The sequence below is a fragment of the Lepidochelys kempii genome, chromosome 1 (genome assembly GCF_965140285.1).
Source record: "Lepidochelys kempii isolate rLepKem1 chromosome 1, rLepKem1.hap1, whole genome shotgun sequence".
Lineage (NCBI taxonomy): Eukaryota > Metazoa > Chordata > Testudines > Cheloniidae > Lepidochelys > Lepidochelys kempii.
The window spans coordinates 348,290,027-348,310,054 of record NC_136380.1 but is presented as its reverse complement, the minus strand read 5'-3'; the positions used below and the strand labels follow the sequence as shown (position 1 = coordinate 348,310,054).

The 20,028-nt window shown below is 46.0% G+C and overlaps 1 protein-coding gene across 8 annotated transcripts in view; it reads left to right on the top strand.

Annotated features, from left to right (window-relative positions):
- The window catches only part of NRF1 (nuclear respiratory factor 1), a 106,383-nt gene that overhangs the window by 51,153 nt on the left and 35,202 nt on the right, over positions 1 to 20,028 (top strand). For 7 of the 8 annotated variants that reach the window (XR_012156870.2, XM_073328931.1, XM_073328927.1 and 4 more), the window contains 5 exons: positions 5,262 to 5,420; positions 6,701 to 6,898; positions 8,431 to 8,532; positions 14,008 to 14,165; positions 19,492 to 19,616. Coding sequence is in view for 7 of the 8 variants with exons in the window: in XM_073328931.1 (XP_073185032.1) it covers positions 5,262 to 5,420; positions 6,701 to 6,898; positions 8,431 to 8,532; positions 14,008 to 14,165; positions 19,492 to 19,616 (742 nt within the window). In the remaining variant the exon portion in view is untranslated. The remainder of the gene's footprint in view (positions 1 to 5,261; positions 5,421 to 6,700; positions 6,899 to 8,430; positions 8,533 to 14,007; positions 14,166 to 19,491; positions 19,617 to 20,028) is intronic. The other variant, XM_073328932.1, reaches the window with a different exon arrangement.

Below are 20,028 nucleotides of genomic sequence, written 5' to 3'. Positions count from 1 at the left end.
ACTGATGATGATCATGATTAATATGTGCTTGATATATGCTCGTGATTGTCTATAAAAAGGATCATAAAGTGTAATGCTTAAAACTAACTTCTGCTTCATGAAGAATGGTTAAATTTCCTTTTTCTAAGTATTTAAAAATGACATTTATAAAATAACATGGTGTAAAACTATTATCACAAATTGTAAATTAAAACTTTTTAAATGTGTAAGCATTTTACTCGCTTGTGCGCATTTGCCTCATCGCGCACAAATTTGAACTCTGCTTCAAAAATTTGCACAGAAGAAATTTTTTGCGCACACGGCCTGTCAAAAATTAGAGGGAACATTGCCCAGGAGACTCCGGAGGTTACAGCACAGCAGGCAGAAAGCCCTGCCATCGGTTCCTCCTCATCCACATCCCCTGCCAAGAAGCCGTTTCAACAGGACATTTGAGAGCTGCCAACCAATCTCCACGCAGCCAGACACCCCCCACTCACTTTGGTGGCCACCTGTTCTATTCCTTCCCAACCCGGCAACATATTACTTCAGAAATTTAGGTCTCGGAGATCATGTACACAATAGAATTTCTTTCCATTCCTACACCAACCCTTCTCACATTCCTCTTCACGGATGCCTCTCACAAGAGGCTTCTCAGACAGGAGGGAGAGACTCGCTTCTTCAGCTTAAGCTGGAGAGCCAGTTCCTCATTGCAGGGGGAAGGGTTTCTATTTGAGATACTTCCTCATTCCCAAGAAGGGTGGATGGAGACCCATCCTGGATCTCAGGCAACTGAATGTCTCCTTCGGTTGTTGGAGATTCAAGATGACCATCTTGGCTTCTGTAATCCCATCCCTCAACAAAAGTGACTGGTTTGCAGTTACTGATTTAAAAGGATGCCTGTTTTCATTAGGTGTTCACCTGGCTCACAGGCGGTTTCTAACCTTGGTGTGGGCCTAGATCATTACCAGTGCAGAGTCCGTCCTTTTGGTCTCTCGACAGCCCTGAGAACACTCACAAAGATGCTCTTAGTGGCAGTGATGGACCTGCATTGCAACCCAACATCCACCTACCTTGACAACTTGTTGCTCATGGGATGGCCATCTTAGGGAGTTCAATTGACAGGATGCTCGTACTCAGTCTTGCACAATCCTTAGGGCTTCATGTGAGCCCAGAAAAGTCCGCTTTAACCCCAAAGCAGATTATAGAATATATTGAAGTGACTATGGCCTCAAATTCAGTCAAAACTTACTTACATCAGAACAGGGACCACCTTGCCCAACTCCAACTGAGCCCCCAGCTGACAGCTCGCTCCTCTCTGGTTCTTCTAGGCCACAGGGCCGCCTGCACCTATGTAACATCCTTCACAAGGCTCCATAGTCATCTCCTTCAGGTGTGACTACACATGGTTTAAGCTCTGAACAGACAAGTGTATCACGTTCCCTCAGAGCTTTCTGTCTTCTCTTGCCTCATGAGAAAACAAGATATCTGTGTGTAGGGGTTCCCTTCCTTCCCCTTCCACCCACAAAGAAGCTACTTATGGACCCTTCATTACTGGGTTGGAGAATATACCTGGACAACCAAGTGGCAATCTGCTTGAATTTTGAGCGTGCACAAGACTTGCAAAGGTTTCCGCCATTCATACATTTCCATCACGTTCCAGTCACGTTGAACATCATGATGATGGTGTTCTACATAAAGAAGTAGGGAGGAGCAGGATCCGCCCCTCTTTACATAAAGGCAGTCAAGCTCCAGAATTGGAGTATCTGACATCATATCTCCCTTTCAACGGTGCTCCTTCCTGGAATAATGAACACCTTAGTAAACAGCCTCGGTAGTCACTTCCACAGATGCCACAAGTGGGAACATCAAAACTCAGTGGTACAGAACATCTTCCAGCAGCAGGACTCTCTAGGCAGGGACCTCTTTGTACCCCAGGTAAACAAGAAGTGTCCAGCTTGTGACTCCGTTGCTGCTCAAGGGCACAATTCCAGAGGAGACGCATTTCTCGTTACGTGGTCAGTGCCATTAAGGTATACTTTCCCATCCATCCCACTCTAACCACGAGTCCTGAACAAGGTAAAGCAGGACAAATGGGCAGTGGATCATATTGGCTCCTTGGTGAGTGAGACAGTTTTGGTTCATGAGAATCCTCCAGATGTCCATACACCCATGTATCCACTTAAAATAGTTGCCAAACCTTCTGACTTGAGACAAAAGCAAAACTGTCTATCCCAGCCCAGCTTTTTTCCACCTCACAACCTGGTATTTGGATGGGCAATGAGAGAGGTCGTGCTCCAAGGAAGTCCGGTTCATCCTCAGCAACAGCAGAAAGGCTTCCGCAAGAAAATTCTGTGCTGCCAAATGAAAGAGGTTCTCCATCTGGTGCTAACGCTGCCAGATACCTCCATTGGACTCTTACATTCCTATCATCTTGGACAATCTCTTCCTAAAGTCTTCAGGTTTGTCCATTAAATTGCTGCCAGGTACACACACAACAGCCAACTCTTTCCATCCTCTCATAGGCAACTGCTGAATATTCACCCATCCTACAAATGTGAAATTTCTGAGAGGTCTTGTCAGAACCTTTCCTCCAGTATTGGTGCCAACTCCTAATTGGGACCTTTAATTTAGTGCTGTCAGCATTTATGAATCCGCCACTTAAGTTCTTGGCATCCTGCATCCTTCTCCATCGATCCATCAAAGTAGCCTTTCTAATGGCAATCACTTCCACTAGGAGAGTAGGGAAGTTTGCAGCTCTTATGTAGGCCTTCCCTACACAGTATTCCATAAGCATAAAATGTCCCTAAGGTTACATCCCAAACCCATCCGAAAAGTTCCCTCTGAATTCCACCTTAATCTGTCTATCCCTATACCGGTATTCTACCCAAAATCTCATGCCACCAAGGAGGACAGGACACTTCATTCTCTGGATGTTCATAGAGCTTTGGCTTTCTACCTGCAGAGGACGAAGCCCTTTCAAAAATCCCAGAAACAATTCATCTCCTTCAATGAGCAGATGAAAGGGGAGGCAATTTGATCACACAGGCTCTCAAAATGGATTTCAGGCTGCATTCTGCTATGTTATGAACTGATGGAAACTCCTCCTCAGGGCGTGAGGGCACACTCGACTAGAGCACATGCTGCCTCTGTAGTTTCTCTTCAAGGCATACCTCTGGTACAATTCTGTAGAGTGGTGACAATGGGGCTCTTTGCACACCTTTACTAGGCACTACGCCCAGGCTTCTTCAGCAGATGCATCCTTTGGCACAGTGGTCCTGGGACCCGTGGTGCAGCATGGGTCCCTTGCACCTTCCTTCTCCATGAGCACTTCTTGTGAATCACCCATGGTGAATACTTGTGAGGACAAGCACTCGAAGAAAGGAATGTTACTTACCTTATGGTGACTGAAGTTCTTCAAGATGTGTGGCCCCCATGGGTACTCCATAACCCCCCTCCTTCCCCTGTGCTTCGGATCCTTCTAAGTTGATTTGCGGTAGAGTTGGAACTGGAGAGGCAGTCTGTCCCCGCCATCCCGTATGCCTTTGCTTCGGAGTATGAGGAGGTTCAGGGTGCAGGCACGGCTCAACAGACGCTGTTAGAGAATAATCTTCTGGTCTCAGGTCCTTGGAGCGCATGCACACCCACAGTGAATGCTCATAGGGAGCGTACATCTCGAAGAACTCCATTACAGTAAGGTAAGTCACCTTCCTTTCACACTGTCCTGTCATTCTGAAGTATTCCCCTCTCTCTGGTGTTGGTGCAGGATGATGTTTGAAGGGTTTAGGATGCAGTTACAAGCGACTTTGAGATGCAGTTGCTTAAAATACCCTGAAAAGGGAACTTACAGGTCAGCTGACTTGCAAACATGTTCCCTTCTGTTAGCTTGCAGTTTGATGCTGAGGTGCCTAATACATAGACTGGTGTGTCTGAGGTCATGCAGGCAGCAGCGCATTTGGAAGAGGCCCATGCTCTTGTGACAGAGAATTGGAACTACTTGATAGTTGTCTAGTGGGGTAAACAATGTCTCTGTTGCTAATTGGAATTCTTGTCATGACTGTAACCAGCAGCAAACGATTCCTCTTCCCTGAGCTTCCTAGTACTGTAGACTCTTGGGGCTGGTGCTGCAGGATCATCAGCCCCCAGGTAATACAAGACTAGTTGCCTCCAGGAATTCTGGTGGCAACCGTGAGAGCGAAGTTCAAATGGTTTGCTACCAGAGTCACCCAAGGTTATGTGGGGTGAGGGGAAGAGGGAGGAAGAATGTTCTAGTGTTAAATTAGCCTGTTTCTCTGAGAAACATCTGACACTTGGGTGTCACAGTGATCAGCATTACTTAAATTGCAAGCTCTCTGGGGTAGGGACTTTCTTTTTGTTCTGTGTTTGTACAGCACCCTGCACAATGGGGTCTAGGTCCTACGGTGGTAATATACATAATAATAATTAATATGATCTAAAAACATACTGCTAGATGTGCAGAATTCATGATAATGCTAGTAGTAAGCCATGTTCTTGTTAATATGTCTTTGTGGTGTTTTCTGGTCTGCAAATCTCTCTCAAAATATTTTCTCGTGGTAGTAATGCTTTTGTCTCAGCTGAAACATCATCATCCCACTCTTTACCCTTTCCCATAATGTTCTCGAAAACATCAGCCTGACACATCTCCTCCTCTCTTTCTTTGACAAAAGATTTCTTCTTATGGAAAATCATTCAGAGATGATTATTTTTTTTCAGATGGAGCATGAAAAAAAGAACCTTCTTATATAGGCTGTCCAGCGGTTCTAGCAATGGGGGAATGCCTCCTGTTCCTGCTGTGACTTCTCCTATGGGTGGTATTTGATAGCAGGGCTTGTTGAATCCCTGCTGTCTTTGTGACACCCCTGTACAATGTATACCATACAAGATATGCAGAACAGCTACATTCAAGTTGCTGTTAGAGCATTAGCTTTGCATTTCCTCGCGGATTTTAACTGGGCTGGCTGGTTCTCATCACTGTAGTATATGAACCTTAACGTTGCAGTAATATAGGGTGTGTTACTTTTATTATTCTAATTGGCTGACTTACGTCTGTCGCTAACAGTGTTCTGTTTTTCAACTCTGACTGGGGATGAGGTGAAGAGGGATTCATCACATGTTTTCAGGTGTGCTCATGGCTGTTCCAGTGAATAGTTTTAGTCTGATCATTTCCAGGTGGAAACCCAGTCTAGTAATTTATAAAACTAACTTTAAACCCCCCAAAGAAAGTGGGATTTCCAGTTTTAACCCTCTTGTGCTGTTGGTTTCAGGCACAGCTGCGAGCATTCATCCCCGAAATGCTGAAGTACTCAACAGGTCGTGGGAAGCCGGGCTGGGGGAAGGAAAGCTGCAAACCCATTTGGTGGCCTGAGGATATTCCATGGGCAAATGTTCGCAGTGACGTCCGTACAGAGGAGCAGAAACAGAGGGTGTGTGTTGTATTGTTACTAACCCTTCAGGGCAGTCACTGGAGTTTGGGAGTGGGTTGTGATGTTATGAGCCTCCCTCTTGTTTGACGGAAAGAACAGGTAGGTCATAAACTTCCCTGGTTCCATGCCATGTTTAAAAGTTTGTGCCCAAATCATATGGGATAGCTCTTCCTCCCCATTTCCATATCTTGGCTGGATGTCCCCCAGTTCCACATGACAACCATCCATCTGCCCCTTTGTTCCCACCCTGGAGGGTTGACCCCCAGCTTAATCCAAGGGGTGCAACGGGCAGAGGAGAGCAGTGAAGGTGGTGAAAGAGGCGTAATCCTGGATCCACTCTGACTCCCTATTGCTAATTTGCACTCTGGTATTTTTAACCTTACCTCTATTCTCCTTACCCACCACCGGAGTTGGGGGCAATTCCTAATCCATCTGGCCACAGTAGCAGCTCATGAATACAAGCTTAAGAAGTGGCTTGCTGGCCAAAGCTGTGTCTCTGTTCTCCCAAACACACAGTTCAGCTGCTAGACAGCACACATCCCAGGCCCACAGAGAGCAACCAGAGGTTGTCACCCCACCTCACCAAGCAGAGCAGTGAGAGATCAGGGATGGTGGGGTAGTCAGGGGTGAGTGGGGAGAAAGAGGAAATGTGAAAAGGATGAGAGAGTGCAGACAGAAAAAAGGACACATGTCAACTATGTCAGGATGTTGCAGGGAGCTAAAGAGGAGTGGGAGATACCTGTCTACCCAACCATCACAAAGGGACATTACAAATGTTGTGAATCTCAGGATCAAATCCTTGCACAGATTGCAGCTGTCCCTTGCTGGGGGCGGCCTGGTTGAGCCAGGGTTTATGGTATCAGAGTCCACCCTTTGCTTGATCATCTTTTTTTAAAGGTTTTGTTTTTTTCACTCCTAGTTAAACTCCCTGACCGTTTGAAACAGACCCATTTCACTAGAGAGATTTCCTCCATCCCATGGTCATACAGACTTGTTCTGTAAAGTGGCACGTGGATGCAGGCTGTACACATGCTGGCTTGCTTCTGTAGGGTGGCTCATGAACCGTGGGGCTTGGAGGTATGGAGGGGACTGGGTGTTTTCTGGGAGGATTTTGTTTTTATTTTGAAAAAAAATACTGATTAAAAAAATAGCCCTGAAAAAAGCCAACTAAAGATTTACATGGTTCAGATCCCAGGAGAATGAATGCAGGGGGAATTGCTGAATGGAAATGCTGCTTTGCACTGTTCTTTTAATGTTACTGTTTTCTTTTTCCCTGTTAGGTGTCCTGGACCCAGGCATTGCGGACAATTGTGAAGAACTGCTACAAACAGCATGGGCGTGAAGACCTACTCTATGCCTTTGAGGATCAACAGACACAGCAGCAGACCGCAGCTACGCATAGTATAGCGCATCTGGTCCCATCACAGACGGTGGTACAGACCTTCAGTAACCCTGATGGCACTGTCTCCCTTATCCAGGTGAGCAGAGCCCACTTGTCCCTTCACACACACTGTATTGAGTGGCCATGTCTGGCAGAAGTTTTTAACTATACACCTTTGGTTGTTGGCTTAACCTGTATGTTTCAGGAATCTCAAGTCTGTCTCTCTTAGGTACTTATGTGGCCTCCATTACCATCGTATGTGAGTTAACCTCACAATGGAAAGAGCAATACATTCATCCTTATAATACCCTGGTTATGTCCATTTTACAGAGAGGGAACTGAGGCATAGACTGCTTCTTTCATGCTGACTCCAGATATTGTATTACACATATCTCCTCTCCAACAAACAACTTTTCCGGAGTATCATTGCACATACGGCTATCTGACCCCTGCAACAAAAACAAGACCGGATTTTCTGCACAATACTTTAGGAGTTTAGGCAGTGTTCATAGCACTTGAAGTAGTGGTATCCACCACCCATGCTTAAACCAACTCCACCCACTTGAGGTGTTGAAACAAGATGCCATTTACAGTAAATTGTGCATGTCTTTATTATATAAGAGTCTTAAAGCAAAACACACACAACTGACCTCAGCTGACTCATCCCTCTTGTTTCCATGTGTGCTTTTATCAACAGTTGCAATAGTTAAGTGTTGACGTTTATAGTCTTATTAGCTGTCAAGGTTAACACCCATTAAAATGAATGGGGCTGCAAACACCTCTCAGTGCTGTTGTTTCAAGCTGTCTGCAGGTACACATCACTGCATTGGTTGACGCTTGTTTCATGTTTTGATGGCTGTGCTCACAGCTGTGAGGACTAGGGATTGGAGTATTTTTAAATGAAAGCTTAGGCTTGGTCTGCACCTAAAACTTAGGTTGGCATAGCTGCGGCTGTCAAGGGTGTGAAAAATCCACATCCCTGAGTGCTGTAGCTATGCCATCCTAACTTCTGGTGTAGATGCAGTTTAGGTCAACAGAAGAATGCTTCCGTTGATCTAGCTACCATCACCTGGGGAGATGGTGTTCCTACAGTGACAGGAAAACCCCCTTCTGTCACTGCAGGCTGCATCTGCTCTACAGGGTTATGCACCCCCCCCCACACGCACACAGAAAGATTTGCTCTCTGAGCTGCGGCGAGTTGGCCCAACTCCAGCTTGCTGCTGCAGACTCTCTCTTTGGCTTTCACTGCTCACCTATGGCCTCCTTTTCAAGATGCTGAGCACCCACGCTCCCATTCATCTCTTTGGGGGTTTGAGTGCTCAGTGCTTCTTAGAAGCAGGCTATAAACCTCTTTGCCTCTGTTTTCCCATCTGTTAAATGGGGATAGACCTTACAGGGCTGCTAAGGATGAATTCATGTTTGTAAAACGCTTTGAAGAGCAATAGCCCTATGTATGGTAAGTGCTGGGCATTGATAGTGATCAGTGCGGGACACAGTTTTCCCTTTAGGTGATCTGGGGTCTAATGTACTTGGGTGTCCCTTTAGCTGAGGGGTAACCGTGGGCTCCTGAGGGGAGCAATGGTGGCAGGAGCTGCAGTCTGACTGCTGTTTTGTGGCGGTATTTTGCAGGTTGGTACAGGGGCTACAGTCGCCACTCTGGCCGATGCCTCCGAGTTGCCTACCACAGTTACCGTTGCACAAGTCAATTACTCCGCGGTAACCGATGGAGAGGTAAGGATGTGTGGGTCGTGTTTGTTTCTCAAGGATGCAGCACACCCTGTGGTCGCGTGTAGCTAATGGACATTGCTGACACACTTGCATTTTTCGCACTTAAGTGTTTACTGGGAATGCAAAAGCCTAGTGCCGCACGCTGTCATGTTAAAAGCTGAAATCAATATCAATGCAACGTTGTCGTGGATATTTTGCATGGGTCAAAGTCAAAAAGTGCAGTGTTGTGGTAATTGGGACTTGGGGGGGGGGGGTGTGCACGCACAATTACTAGGAGACCGTAAGGGCTGAATTTCCTAAGTTTTGTACATGTAAATCTCAGTCATAGTGTCCATTGGAATAATAGCAGATGTATGTATTCTGTATGCAGCTCTCCAGACACACTCATTCATGTGCTTGTCTGGATAACCCTTGAGCCGAGAGCACCAGTCATGTGGTTACGGCAGGGGGATTAAGGTTTAGGACTTTGAGTCAGAGCCAGGAACAGAATGCAGTGTGGCCTTGGGCAAGCCACTTAACTTCTCTTTGCCTCAATTTCCCTATGGGTACAATGGGAACATTTCTCTGCAGCACCTCCAAGGGTTATTGAGACTGACTTAATGTGTAATTGGCTTGCACTTTCCTCTGATAAAGGGCAATGTATAAATGCACAGTTGTATAAATGTTAAGGAAAGTACTGTACAGTACAGTACATTCATTTTTACTCATTTATATATTTGTCAACCCGATTTTTCAAAGTTGGCAAAGCTGCATTTCCCACTGAGGGCTTGATCATGCCAAACCCAGGGTTTTAAAGAGGAAGCACTTAAATTTACAGTGCAAAAAAACCCCCAAACAACCTACATAATTTTCTTAAATCAAGAAACAAAATGCATTTTGTATAAAGACCATCCCTGTAACTCAGAAAGGTACTGGAATTGCCTTCCTTGGTTCCCTCTGCCCCCAACTCCCTCCCCTCCCCCCTTAAGTCAAAGAGACTGCTGTTTCATTGCAAGTTGTTGTCCTCCCTTTTGGACACGTGCCTAGGTTTCCGGATGAAGTACCATCCTTATGTTGGAGTGGAGTGGTCCACCTATTCTGCTCCGTAAGGATAAGGTTTTCATGTCAATAGGTGGCAGCACAAAACAGCTTTGTTCTGTATTAAAGAGCATTTGTAGCTGAAAAAACGAATAGAAGCAAGCTGTTTGTTTGGGGTTCTGGCCTTGAAAAGTACTTCATATTCACTAGAGGGTTTTTAGGACTTGTTATCTTTATCTTTAGGCCTTGGGGAAGATTTTCAAATGCACAAATGGCCATTAGATGCCAAACTTCATTGACTTTCTGTAAGAGTTAGAAGCTTGTCTTTGAAAATCTTACCCTTGTCAACACAAAGTTGTAACCGATTTATTAAACAGATAAAACTTTTCTCATGTAGACAAACTGTAGTTTGGTGGTTGACCTCTTGTAATCCAAGTGTCTGTGTTCTTACCTGGGGTTCCCCTCCCAGTCCATGCTAGCACTTCACACTCCATTCCTGTCCTGGCTGATGTGGCAGAAACCTTTCTCCCTTTCCGGAAATTACTATCAGTGTCTGGAGATATTAGCATTTTTCTTTGTCAAGGCTGGTAGGCAGGACAACGTGATCTACCTTGACCCTGCTCCTTCTCTCTGGAATTCCTGTTCTGTCTCAAAAAGAAGATCTCTGTCGTCCACAATCTCTTCATCTCTCGCTCGCTTGGTCTCTGGGCACTTAAAGAAACCTGGATTACACACACCCCTCCACTCCCAACGCTGCCTCTGTAGCCACTTTCTCATGCACGCTTCTCACTTCTTGCACACACCTTGTCCCTTGGTGTGCCTAGAGGAAATGGTGAGAGTATTATGCTTCTCTCTCCCTCCTTGCCACCACGCTCCCTGAGACCAACAATCCCTCTGGCTCGTCTCTTCTTTTTTTCTTCTCTACCATCCTCCTGACTCCCTCTCATCCTCCTTCCTCTCCCATTTTGACTCCTGGCTGTCGCTCTCTCTCATTGCAATTTCTTCTGCCTCATTTTCGGTGACCTCTGCTTCTGCATTGATGCCCCATCTGATCCGTAGCCACTTCCCTTGTCGTTCTCTCTCCCCTTTGTGTAACCTTCACCGAGGATCAGTATTCCAGTTCACCAAAATGGCCACTCCCTTGACCTCTTCACCACACACTGCTTCTGCTCTGAGCTTTTCATCATCAAGTTCCCCCTTTCTTGGACCATCACTTCATCTCCTTCAACACTGCACACTTGTCTCCTGCCTCTCCCACGCAGCCCAGCCATGACCTACAGTCCACTGATGTCAATGACACTTCTACCACTTTCAGCTTCTCCCTCTCTCTTCCCCCTATCTTTTGTTGACTCAGCTGAATCCCCCCGCTCCACTCTCTCTCACTCCTCCACTCCTTTGCACCTGTCACTCACAGTAAAGTCTGTTCCAACAACTTCCAACCCATGTTAATGCCCACCATCTGCCTCATCCATTTCTGTGCCGCTGCCCATGAATACCCTGTAAAAAGTCTCGCTGCCATGCAGGCTTCCTTCACTACAGATTTATTCTCTCCTCCTTCGGTTCTCCACTCTTCCTGGTCAAGCTTCATTACTTTTTCCTGCTTTGCTAACTCAGAGGTCAGCAATTGCAGCTGATCATTTGCTGCCTTCTGTTCCCTCTCCTGTGCCCTCCACCGTAAGATGCTGCTGACTTTTTCGAAGAGAAGTTTGATGAGACCCAACGCTACCTTCCTCTCATCCCCAGTACATGCTCCTCCTCTCCATTACCAACACACAGGTTTCTTGCCTGCTTTCATCTAATCTCTCCTCCTGCCTCATCCTTACCCTCCTCTTCTAATTCTCATCTGGCTTCCTCCCCTCACAATACAAGCCTATTCTGGTCTCTTCACGCCTAAAAAAGAAAAAATCCTTGACGCCATCTGCCTCTCTAACTTATACCTTATCTTCCTTTCACCTTCAAACTCAAATACAGTCTACAACCGTTGCCTTCGAGTTCCTCCATGTCCACCCTTGATCCTCTCCCATGAAACTATTCTCTCACACAGATATCTAATGGCGTCTTTCTGGCCAAATATCTGCTCCATCCTCATCCTCCTCAACTACGGCTGCTTTTTGGCTCACTCATTCATCTCCTTGAAATCTACCTTCAGCTTTTGTGACTCCATCCTCTTCTGCTTCTCCTTCCACATCCTCTAGTTGTTTCTTCAGTGGGGATGGTGATTCTTCCCTCTCCCCTTTTCTATTAGGGTCTCATAGGGCTCCATCTTTAGCCTGTTCTTATTCTCTCTCTCTCTCTCTCTCTCTCTCTCTGCACCCCTCATCTGCTCTCCTGGCTTATCCTGTCATCTTTACACCTTCTCACAACTCTTCTCACCCTCCGCTGCTGACCAAACTCCCTACATCTAGTCCCTCGCCTCAACCTGGTTTATGACCTCTCTTTCCATATGTCTGAGCATCAACTTGAGCTTGATGTGACCAGAGCTGAACACTTTTGTTTTCCCTCCCTTTCTTCGATGGTAATGCCCTCTTCCTCCCGGCCACCAGCCCTGCCGCCCACGGTGGACTCCTCTCTGACTCCTCCCTCTCCCTTGCCCCACACCTCTTGGGGTGACGCACAAACCTTGCTGCGGCTTCTCCCACACCATTTCTAAGACCCAGCCCTTTTTTGCCTCTGTATAAGGACGTTAAACTTTCAGCTGTCCCGTCATCTCCCTTCCTGGTACTGTAACCACTTCTCCTCTGGCTTCCCCGATAACTGGAAGGATGAGTGATGCAGGGCCACACAAAACACAGCTGTTAAAATTAGCTTGCGCTTGCTTCCTTGTTGCCTGAACACCTCACTTCTCCCCTGCCACCTTGAATCCTTCCACAGACCTTCCTTTCTCCACGACATCAAATTCAAGCTTCTTCGCATCACCTTCAGGGTCTTCTCTCTGTGCCTGTTTTGGAATCTGATCGAGCAGCTCTCGCTACTCCACCAGAAGGGCTAGCCATCATCATCCGTTTGTTCCCTTGCCACACCTCCACCACCCCCGCATCATCTTTGTACCTTCTTCCACTCCACCCTCTGTGCATAGAACCGTTTCCTGGGACTAATCCATGTGGCCACCCCATCGTCCTACAGATCTCTCATTGAACTCTTGCTCAGACGTGATCCCTCAAGGGAAATGACAACTGACAATGGCTAGAGAGCTTGCTGACATATATATTGTATATAGATAACGACCTGAGACTCTGCTTTAGCCCCTCACCTCTGGCACAATGGGTAAGAGGATACTACAGACTGGAAGAAAAAACCTTGCCTCGGTGGGATGGATTGGGTCCGATCTAGTAGATATCTTCTCTTTCCATATACCGTAACAATGGTCTGTGGTGCCCTTCCTGATGATCCGTTGAATGAAACATTTGAGCACTAGCCAATAAAGGGACTTACGCAGTTGGGACCAGGGATGAGTCTGTGAGAGGAATTTTCTCTTATAAAACGGTCCACAGCTCTTTGAAGGTTGAAGAACCTTCATCCTCTGATTCGATGATCTTTTGTTCCTGATGCTCACATCCTGTTTGTGACCGCACAGTCATTGATACACATGAGGTCCCAATTGGAGGAGTATAGAGTGGGGTGGAGAATGATCAGCTAGGAGAAGGTGAACTCGGTGGCAAGCACAAGAACCTGTATGCATGTACATGTCCTTAGTTGAGAGAGAGAGAGAGATTGAAATAATTAAAAGACATGAACAGAACTGTTTCCAAATGTGACTATTATTTATTATTTGTATTCTTCATAAGATCCCTAGTCCTGGACCAGACCCCATTGTCCTCAGCACTGTGTAAACACAGAACAAAAAGACAGTCCCAAAGAGCTTACACTCTAAGTATAATACAGGAGAAAACAGATGGATATGGGCAGACAAATGAGGAAGTACAAGAAAATAATGAGATCACATTTTTTGTTCTGTGTTTATATAGCACCTGGAACGATGGTGTCCCGGTCCATGACTAGGGATCCTAGACTCTTCGGGCATACAAATAATTTAAAAATAGTAGGCACATCATCTGTAGGCATCACAGCAAAGGAGGGATTTGGAGGGTAATGAGGTAGTTTCTATGTCTTTAGAGGGGCAGTACGGGAGAAATCACGAATGCATATGTTTGAAAGTTCACAGGTAGGCGATGGAGGCTGGCATCATGGGTCGATTGGGAGTCAACACCTTGATAGTGAATGAGAAGTGATTGGATGGTTTCCAAAATGTTCCCTGTAGCTCGGTTTCTAAATTGCTCCCAAAGGACCTCTTTTTCCAACAGAGGTGCTTTCAGGATGCTTTGTACAGAAGAATCAAAGCATGTAGGATTTTTCAAAGACATCTTGAAAGTGTTTGACTTCCTCCTTTTAAGAAGTAGCCACCCAGCTGTGGGAAAGGTTCAGGGAAGCTGAACTTTTCTCTTTCTCTCTTCACCCAACTAGGTGGAGCAGAACTGGGCAACGCTACAGGGGGGCGAGATGACTATCCAGACGACGCAGGCTTCGGAGGCCACGCAGGCGGTGGCATCGCTGGCAGAAGCAGCAGTGGCAGCATCTCAAGAGATGCAACAAGGAGCAACCGTTACCATGGCACTGAACAGGTACATGTGAGAGGAGGAGCTATGGGGACTAAATGGGGTAAGGTCACTGAAAGAGGGAGTCCTTTCTGCCAGGTTTGCTATCTGTCACAATGAGGGCAGCACAGAGGCCAGTGATACATTTGGAAGAACGTTGTCTGGGATCTTTCATAGAGATTTTTCCGTAGAGAATTCCCAAACCATCCATGACAAAGCATTCATAGATCATTTCCTAGTGTCCCATTGTACTATGAGGACGCTCACGGAAATGGCAATGTGCTGTTAGGGAAGGTACGTTTAGTACCCATCCCTCTCTATACATCCTGTTTGTCCATTGAGGGTCCACTTACAGGAGATAAGAGCTATAATGTGCTTGTAGCACCTGTTAAATAAGCAGCTCCATCTCTCTGTCAACATTATTGAGGGCCCCTCTGTTAAAGGGATGATGTTGATTTAACCAGGTGGGTGGTCGTATGGTCTCCTCCGACCTGAAATCAGAATCTCTCTTCCAGGCTAGTTGTTGAAGGTATTTCTCCTGTGTTTGGTTCTGGAGCAGGAAAGCTGAAATAAGCTGCCTGAGTAATGATTTCTCCTCCTGCGTGGAGAGCTCTTGGCTCAGAGTGAGCCCTATGGTTGGTTATTTGCAGAACAACGTTTTGACGGAGGGTATGGAGTGCTGTTCTGAGGTTGAGATAGGAACCTTGCAGAGGTCATTTTGAAAGACGTTTTGAAAGCCTCTGTTGAGAAAGGGATCTGAGTGAGAAGAGGGAGACTGTCCCAAGCACAAGGAGAGGGAAAAGAATCCAAAGACCAGGGGTATTATTGCTCATTGCCTGAACCCAACCTGGGTTTTCCTACCTGGTTTATCTTATATTTGTGCTTTGCTTTTGCACTCAGTCTCCTCATTCTTGGAGTCTGTTTACTGAACAGGGGTTGATCCTGCCAGGAGAAGAGCAAAGCATGGAATGTTAATGGAGGGCTCCAGGAGCCTCTTCTACAGACCACTTGTTAAAACAGCCACCTTCGTACCAGCTGCATTCCACAAACTGATTCCACGTTTCTGTTGCAGCAGGATCCAGGACTAGCCCAGAACTATTTCCCGGGTGTGTCAAGCAGATCACTCTCTCCTCTCCTCTCCTCTCCTCCCCACCCCGATCCCATCTCTCCCTCTTTGGTACCAAACAGTGCCACACTTTAATCAATGGGTGAGGTTGCTGCTGGGTCACTTGAAATGCATTCTTCTCATAGGCTGAATGCAATGCCTCTGCATTACTCCCAGCAAGAGGCCAGGACTGGGATCCAGATTCAGGTATCTTTCAGAACATGGTCATGTATGCCACTATGTTATATTGATTAATTTTATCTACTGATAAAGACTGGCTGTCTGTAAAATCACTTAACTCTTTTCAGGGGTTGATATGAAAAATGACTGACAACCCCCCCTCCCGCCCTGCACAAAGTATTCATAATACTGTAGAAAGGCCTACTCTCACACAGTCCACCCTTCCCCGCCTGTAGGATGGCCACTTACAGTAGTAATCGCAAGAACTTTCTCTGGTGTACTTTTAAATGACTCAAAGGCTAGGGTTTTGACCATTTTTGTAGATTATTCCACTGCCTAACACATCTCTGTATCAGGAGCGGTTTTCAATATGTAGATCAATAAAAATCTGAAAAAAAAACCTCATTGATATAATCCATCAAAACAATTAAAACTAAACATTGAATTCTGCCAAGCCTAGTCATGTATAATTTGTCTCCTCACGCCCACATCCCACTGTAGACACACTTTTAGGCAGATAGAAATTAAATAACAGAATTAACTTTTGAAAATCAGAATCCTTAGTAGAAATAACTGTTCTTCCTTTAACTCTAGTAGCAATCCCCAGGGGTCCCTGCAATACCTCTCGCTTTAGCCAGCTTTGTATTTCAGGAGGGAGTGGGGGAACCTGCAACAAGAGCCTCAAAATGTGAGGTGAGGTGTTTAGTAAACATTTTGGCTGCTTTAGATAGATGTAGGATGTGGGAACAATGTGCACTTTGGGGAAAATACAAAGCCCAGGCCCTTCTGCTGTGACAGTGCGTGTTGCTTTCTGATGACAGCAGAGTAATGGTGCCTCAGGAGGTCTTGTTAACAAGCTGCAGTGCAGCTGAGCTGACTCAAATGTTTATCACCTACAGGGGAGAATATGGCTACCTGCAGAAACTCATAGAAGTGTTGAGATGTTGACTTTGGCAGCAGTTGTGAAGTATATTAGAGGGTGGGAATATACTGATTTACTTTCCTCAGGGGCTAGAGGTGTGATTCATGTAGGCCCTGAAGTCTTACCCACCCCTTTACTTTGCACAGCCCCACAATACTATTCATTAATTGGCCAGAAGTCTTGTTCTGGATTGACTCAAGGAGCATAACCATCCTTCACCACCACCACTTCCTTCAGCTGTCCTGCCAGTCACTGTAGGGCTGTCACTAGGCCTCGAGGACACCCCGGTCCTTAAGAGCTCGCAACTATTACCAGCTTTTGGAAGGTGTCTACCTAATTTTAGCACAAAGCTGCCATCACTCCATTGGGTGCTGGAATGGTGTCTCTAGGGGTACCTGGTTGAGTGGTGTCATTGTAAAGAGCAGATGTGTGCAGCTGTGACAAAAGAGGCAATCTCTGTAATCGGTTTAGGGATGGGAAGCAGAGGAGCAACTTCCAGCAAGAGAGAATGAGGGGGAGTGCAAGTAAATGGGTGCAAGCTCAATGTACAGCCATTTGAGTTAATAAATAAACATTTGGGGAGATCAACATAAACGGAAAGAGCATTTGTATAGCAAAGCACTATTATTATATTCAGTGATGCAGCCTTCACAGTTCATTGGGATGCTAAATTGCCCTTGAAAGTTGATTTAAATAAGTGCTTCTCATGGCTGGGAGGCTGGGCGGCTCCAGCAAGTGAAGTCTGTTTATTGGAGCTGGTCTTCCCACACTATAAATGTCTTTATACCAGTGCAGATTCTCAGGAGTTGTGGCATACTTCCTAGGCAAAAGGAAGCGAGAAGGCAAGAAAACAAAATGGTATGGTCAAATGGCAACGGGAGGTTTTGTGCGCCAAACAGACATAGTTTAGAAGTGAAAATCCAGCCCAAACCAAGTCAGCTGGAAGGAGAATAAAATCTATGATGGAAATTAAAAAGGTCAAGAGAGAAGGACATAAAAACAAAAAAACTCATAGGCAGCATGCAAGAAAAGGGGTAGGTTGATTTGGACTACCATGGAGCAATTAAGGAAGATCCCAGGGAAGCTAAATGATTTCTTTACATTGATCTTCACTGCAGAAGACATATCTGCTTTTTCAGATAATTAAGGTGAGGCACTGTCAGATATTCAGCTATCTAAAGAAGAGTTTCTGGACCAAACATATGAATAGCAACAGGTCACTCTGCTGCTAATCTCTCCTTAAAGTGAACTATTAAACCACAGGGCTGGAGGGTAGCAAACGTTTGGCCTTGGATAAAAGGAGCTGAAGATATCCTGGGAATAACTGACCAGGGAGCCTTACTTCATGGTAAGGTGAATTGGTTGATACAATTATTAAAGGTAGAATTACGAAACACGAAGGAAATTGTGTTTTAATGGGGAAAAACTAGTATGGTTTCTGTACAGGAAGATCCTGCCTCTCCAGTTTGTTAGAATTTTTTGTGTGTCCACAAAGTAGTGCGTAAGGGAAAACCACTTGCTATAACTTACCTGGGCTTTTCAAAAGTCCCTTGCAAAAGGCTATTAAGGAAACTGCATGTGCTTTAAGAGGGATTTTAGAATAGGGGAAATTAGAGATGGGAAGGGCCAATTGGGTCATGTTATAGAATCTAGAAATGTAGGGCTGGAGGGGGCCTTGAGAGGTCATCTAATCTAGCCCCCTGTGCTGAGGCAGGACCAAGTAGACCTAGACCATCCATGACAGGTATTTCGCTAACCTGTTCTTAAAAACCTCAAATAACAGATTCCACAACCTTCCTTGGCAGCCTATTTCAGAGCTTAACTACCCTTACTTATAGTTAAGAAATTTTTCCTAATATCTAACCTAAAGCTCCCTTGATGCACATTAACCTGATAGATTTCTATCTTCAGTGGACATCGAGAACAAATGAGCACAGTCCTCTTTATAACAGCCCTTAACATATTTGAAGACTGTTATCAGTGTGCCCATCCACCCCTGCCAGTCTTCTTTTCTCAAGACTAAACATGCCCAGTTTTAGTTAACTTGTTAACCTTAATAGGTCAGGTTTTCTAAACTTCTTTTCTTTTTTGTTGCTCTCCTCTGGACTTTGTCCAGTTTGTCCACATTTTTCTCAAATTGTGGCACCCAGAACTGGACACAGTAGCCCAGCTGAAATCTCACCCATGTTGAGTAGAGCAGGACAGTTACCTCCCATGTCTTACATATAACAATTTTGGAACTGCATCACATCATTGGCTCATATTCAATTTGTGATCTACTATAAACCCAAGATCCTTTTCAACTATACAACTGCCTAGCCACTTATTCCCCATTTTGTAGTTGTGCATTTGATTTTTATTCCTAAGTATAGTACTTTGCACTTGTCTTTATTGAATTTCATCTTGTTGATTTCATACCAATTCTCCAATTTGTCCAAGGTCATTTTGAATTCTAATCCTGTCCTCCAAATTACTAGCAACCACTCCCAGCTTTGTGCCATCCACAGATTTTATAAGCATACACTCCACCCCTGGAATACCCACTGAAAAAAAGTAATGGATGCTCAGCACCCACTGTCAGCCAAGCTCTCCCGCTCCCGCCCCAGTGCCTCCTGCCTGCTGGCAGCCATGCCAGTCAACTCCTCCCCCTCCCTCCCAGCGCCTCCTGCAGGCCGCAGAACAGCTGTTCAGGGCATGCAGGAGGAGCTGGGAGGGTTGGGGAGGAGCAGGGATGGGGCATGCTCAGGGGAGGGGATGGGAAGAGGTGTTGTGGGGGCAGAGCAGGGACTGGACTGGGGGCGGAGGAGGGGTGAGGGCTTGGAGGAAGGGGTGGAGTTGGGGCGGGCCTGAGCGGAGCGGGGGTTGAGCCCCCCCCCCCCCCCCCCCCCGGGTAAAGAGGAAGTTGGCGCCTGTGACCCACCTTATAGTCCTTTCATCTAGACAATTTCATCTAGTCCATTCCTCACCCCTTTTCCACTCTAAGATTGTTCACTACACGATCATTTCAGTTCCTTTGGCCTGGTGAGAGCTCTCGCCACCCTGGCATGTGTGATCTCCTTCTGTGGCACTTGGTTAAAGCCAAACACATCAGAGCTGAGTTGCTCTCTTTTTCTAATCATTCTTTTTCTTGTCCCTTCCGCCTGCAGTGAAGCAGCTGCCCATGCTGTCGCCACGCTTGCAGAAGCCACCCTTCAAGGGGGAGGACAAATCGTCCTGTCTGGTGAAACTGCAGCAGCCGTGGGAGCGCTTACTGGAGTCCAGGATGCTAATGGTAAGAGCGGACAGATATTTAATTGGATTTCATTTTGTTTTCCACTTAAACCCTCAAGTCCTGACTGATGGGATGAGTCAGAACAAACCCAACCTGTACGAGAAACAAAGGGAGGAAGTCCCAATATGAGCTGTAACAAGCCAGGAGTTTTGCTTAGCAAGAAGGTAATGTTGATCCCCCAAGGGAAAGTTACCTGGGATGTTGAGCTTTTTTGCTGTAAGGAAGGCTTCACCACGATGGAGCGTCATGAATCAGGTTACACCTCTTATCTTTTCAAAAGGTCTTTGTTGGCCTTGGAATTTGAGGTGGCCGTGGAATTTGGCTGAGAGTTGACTGCAAGGTGCTACCCTCCAGGGTTTCCTTGCCGTCTGTGGGACTTTTTCACATGCTCCTCTTTGGCTGCTGGAGAATT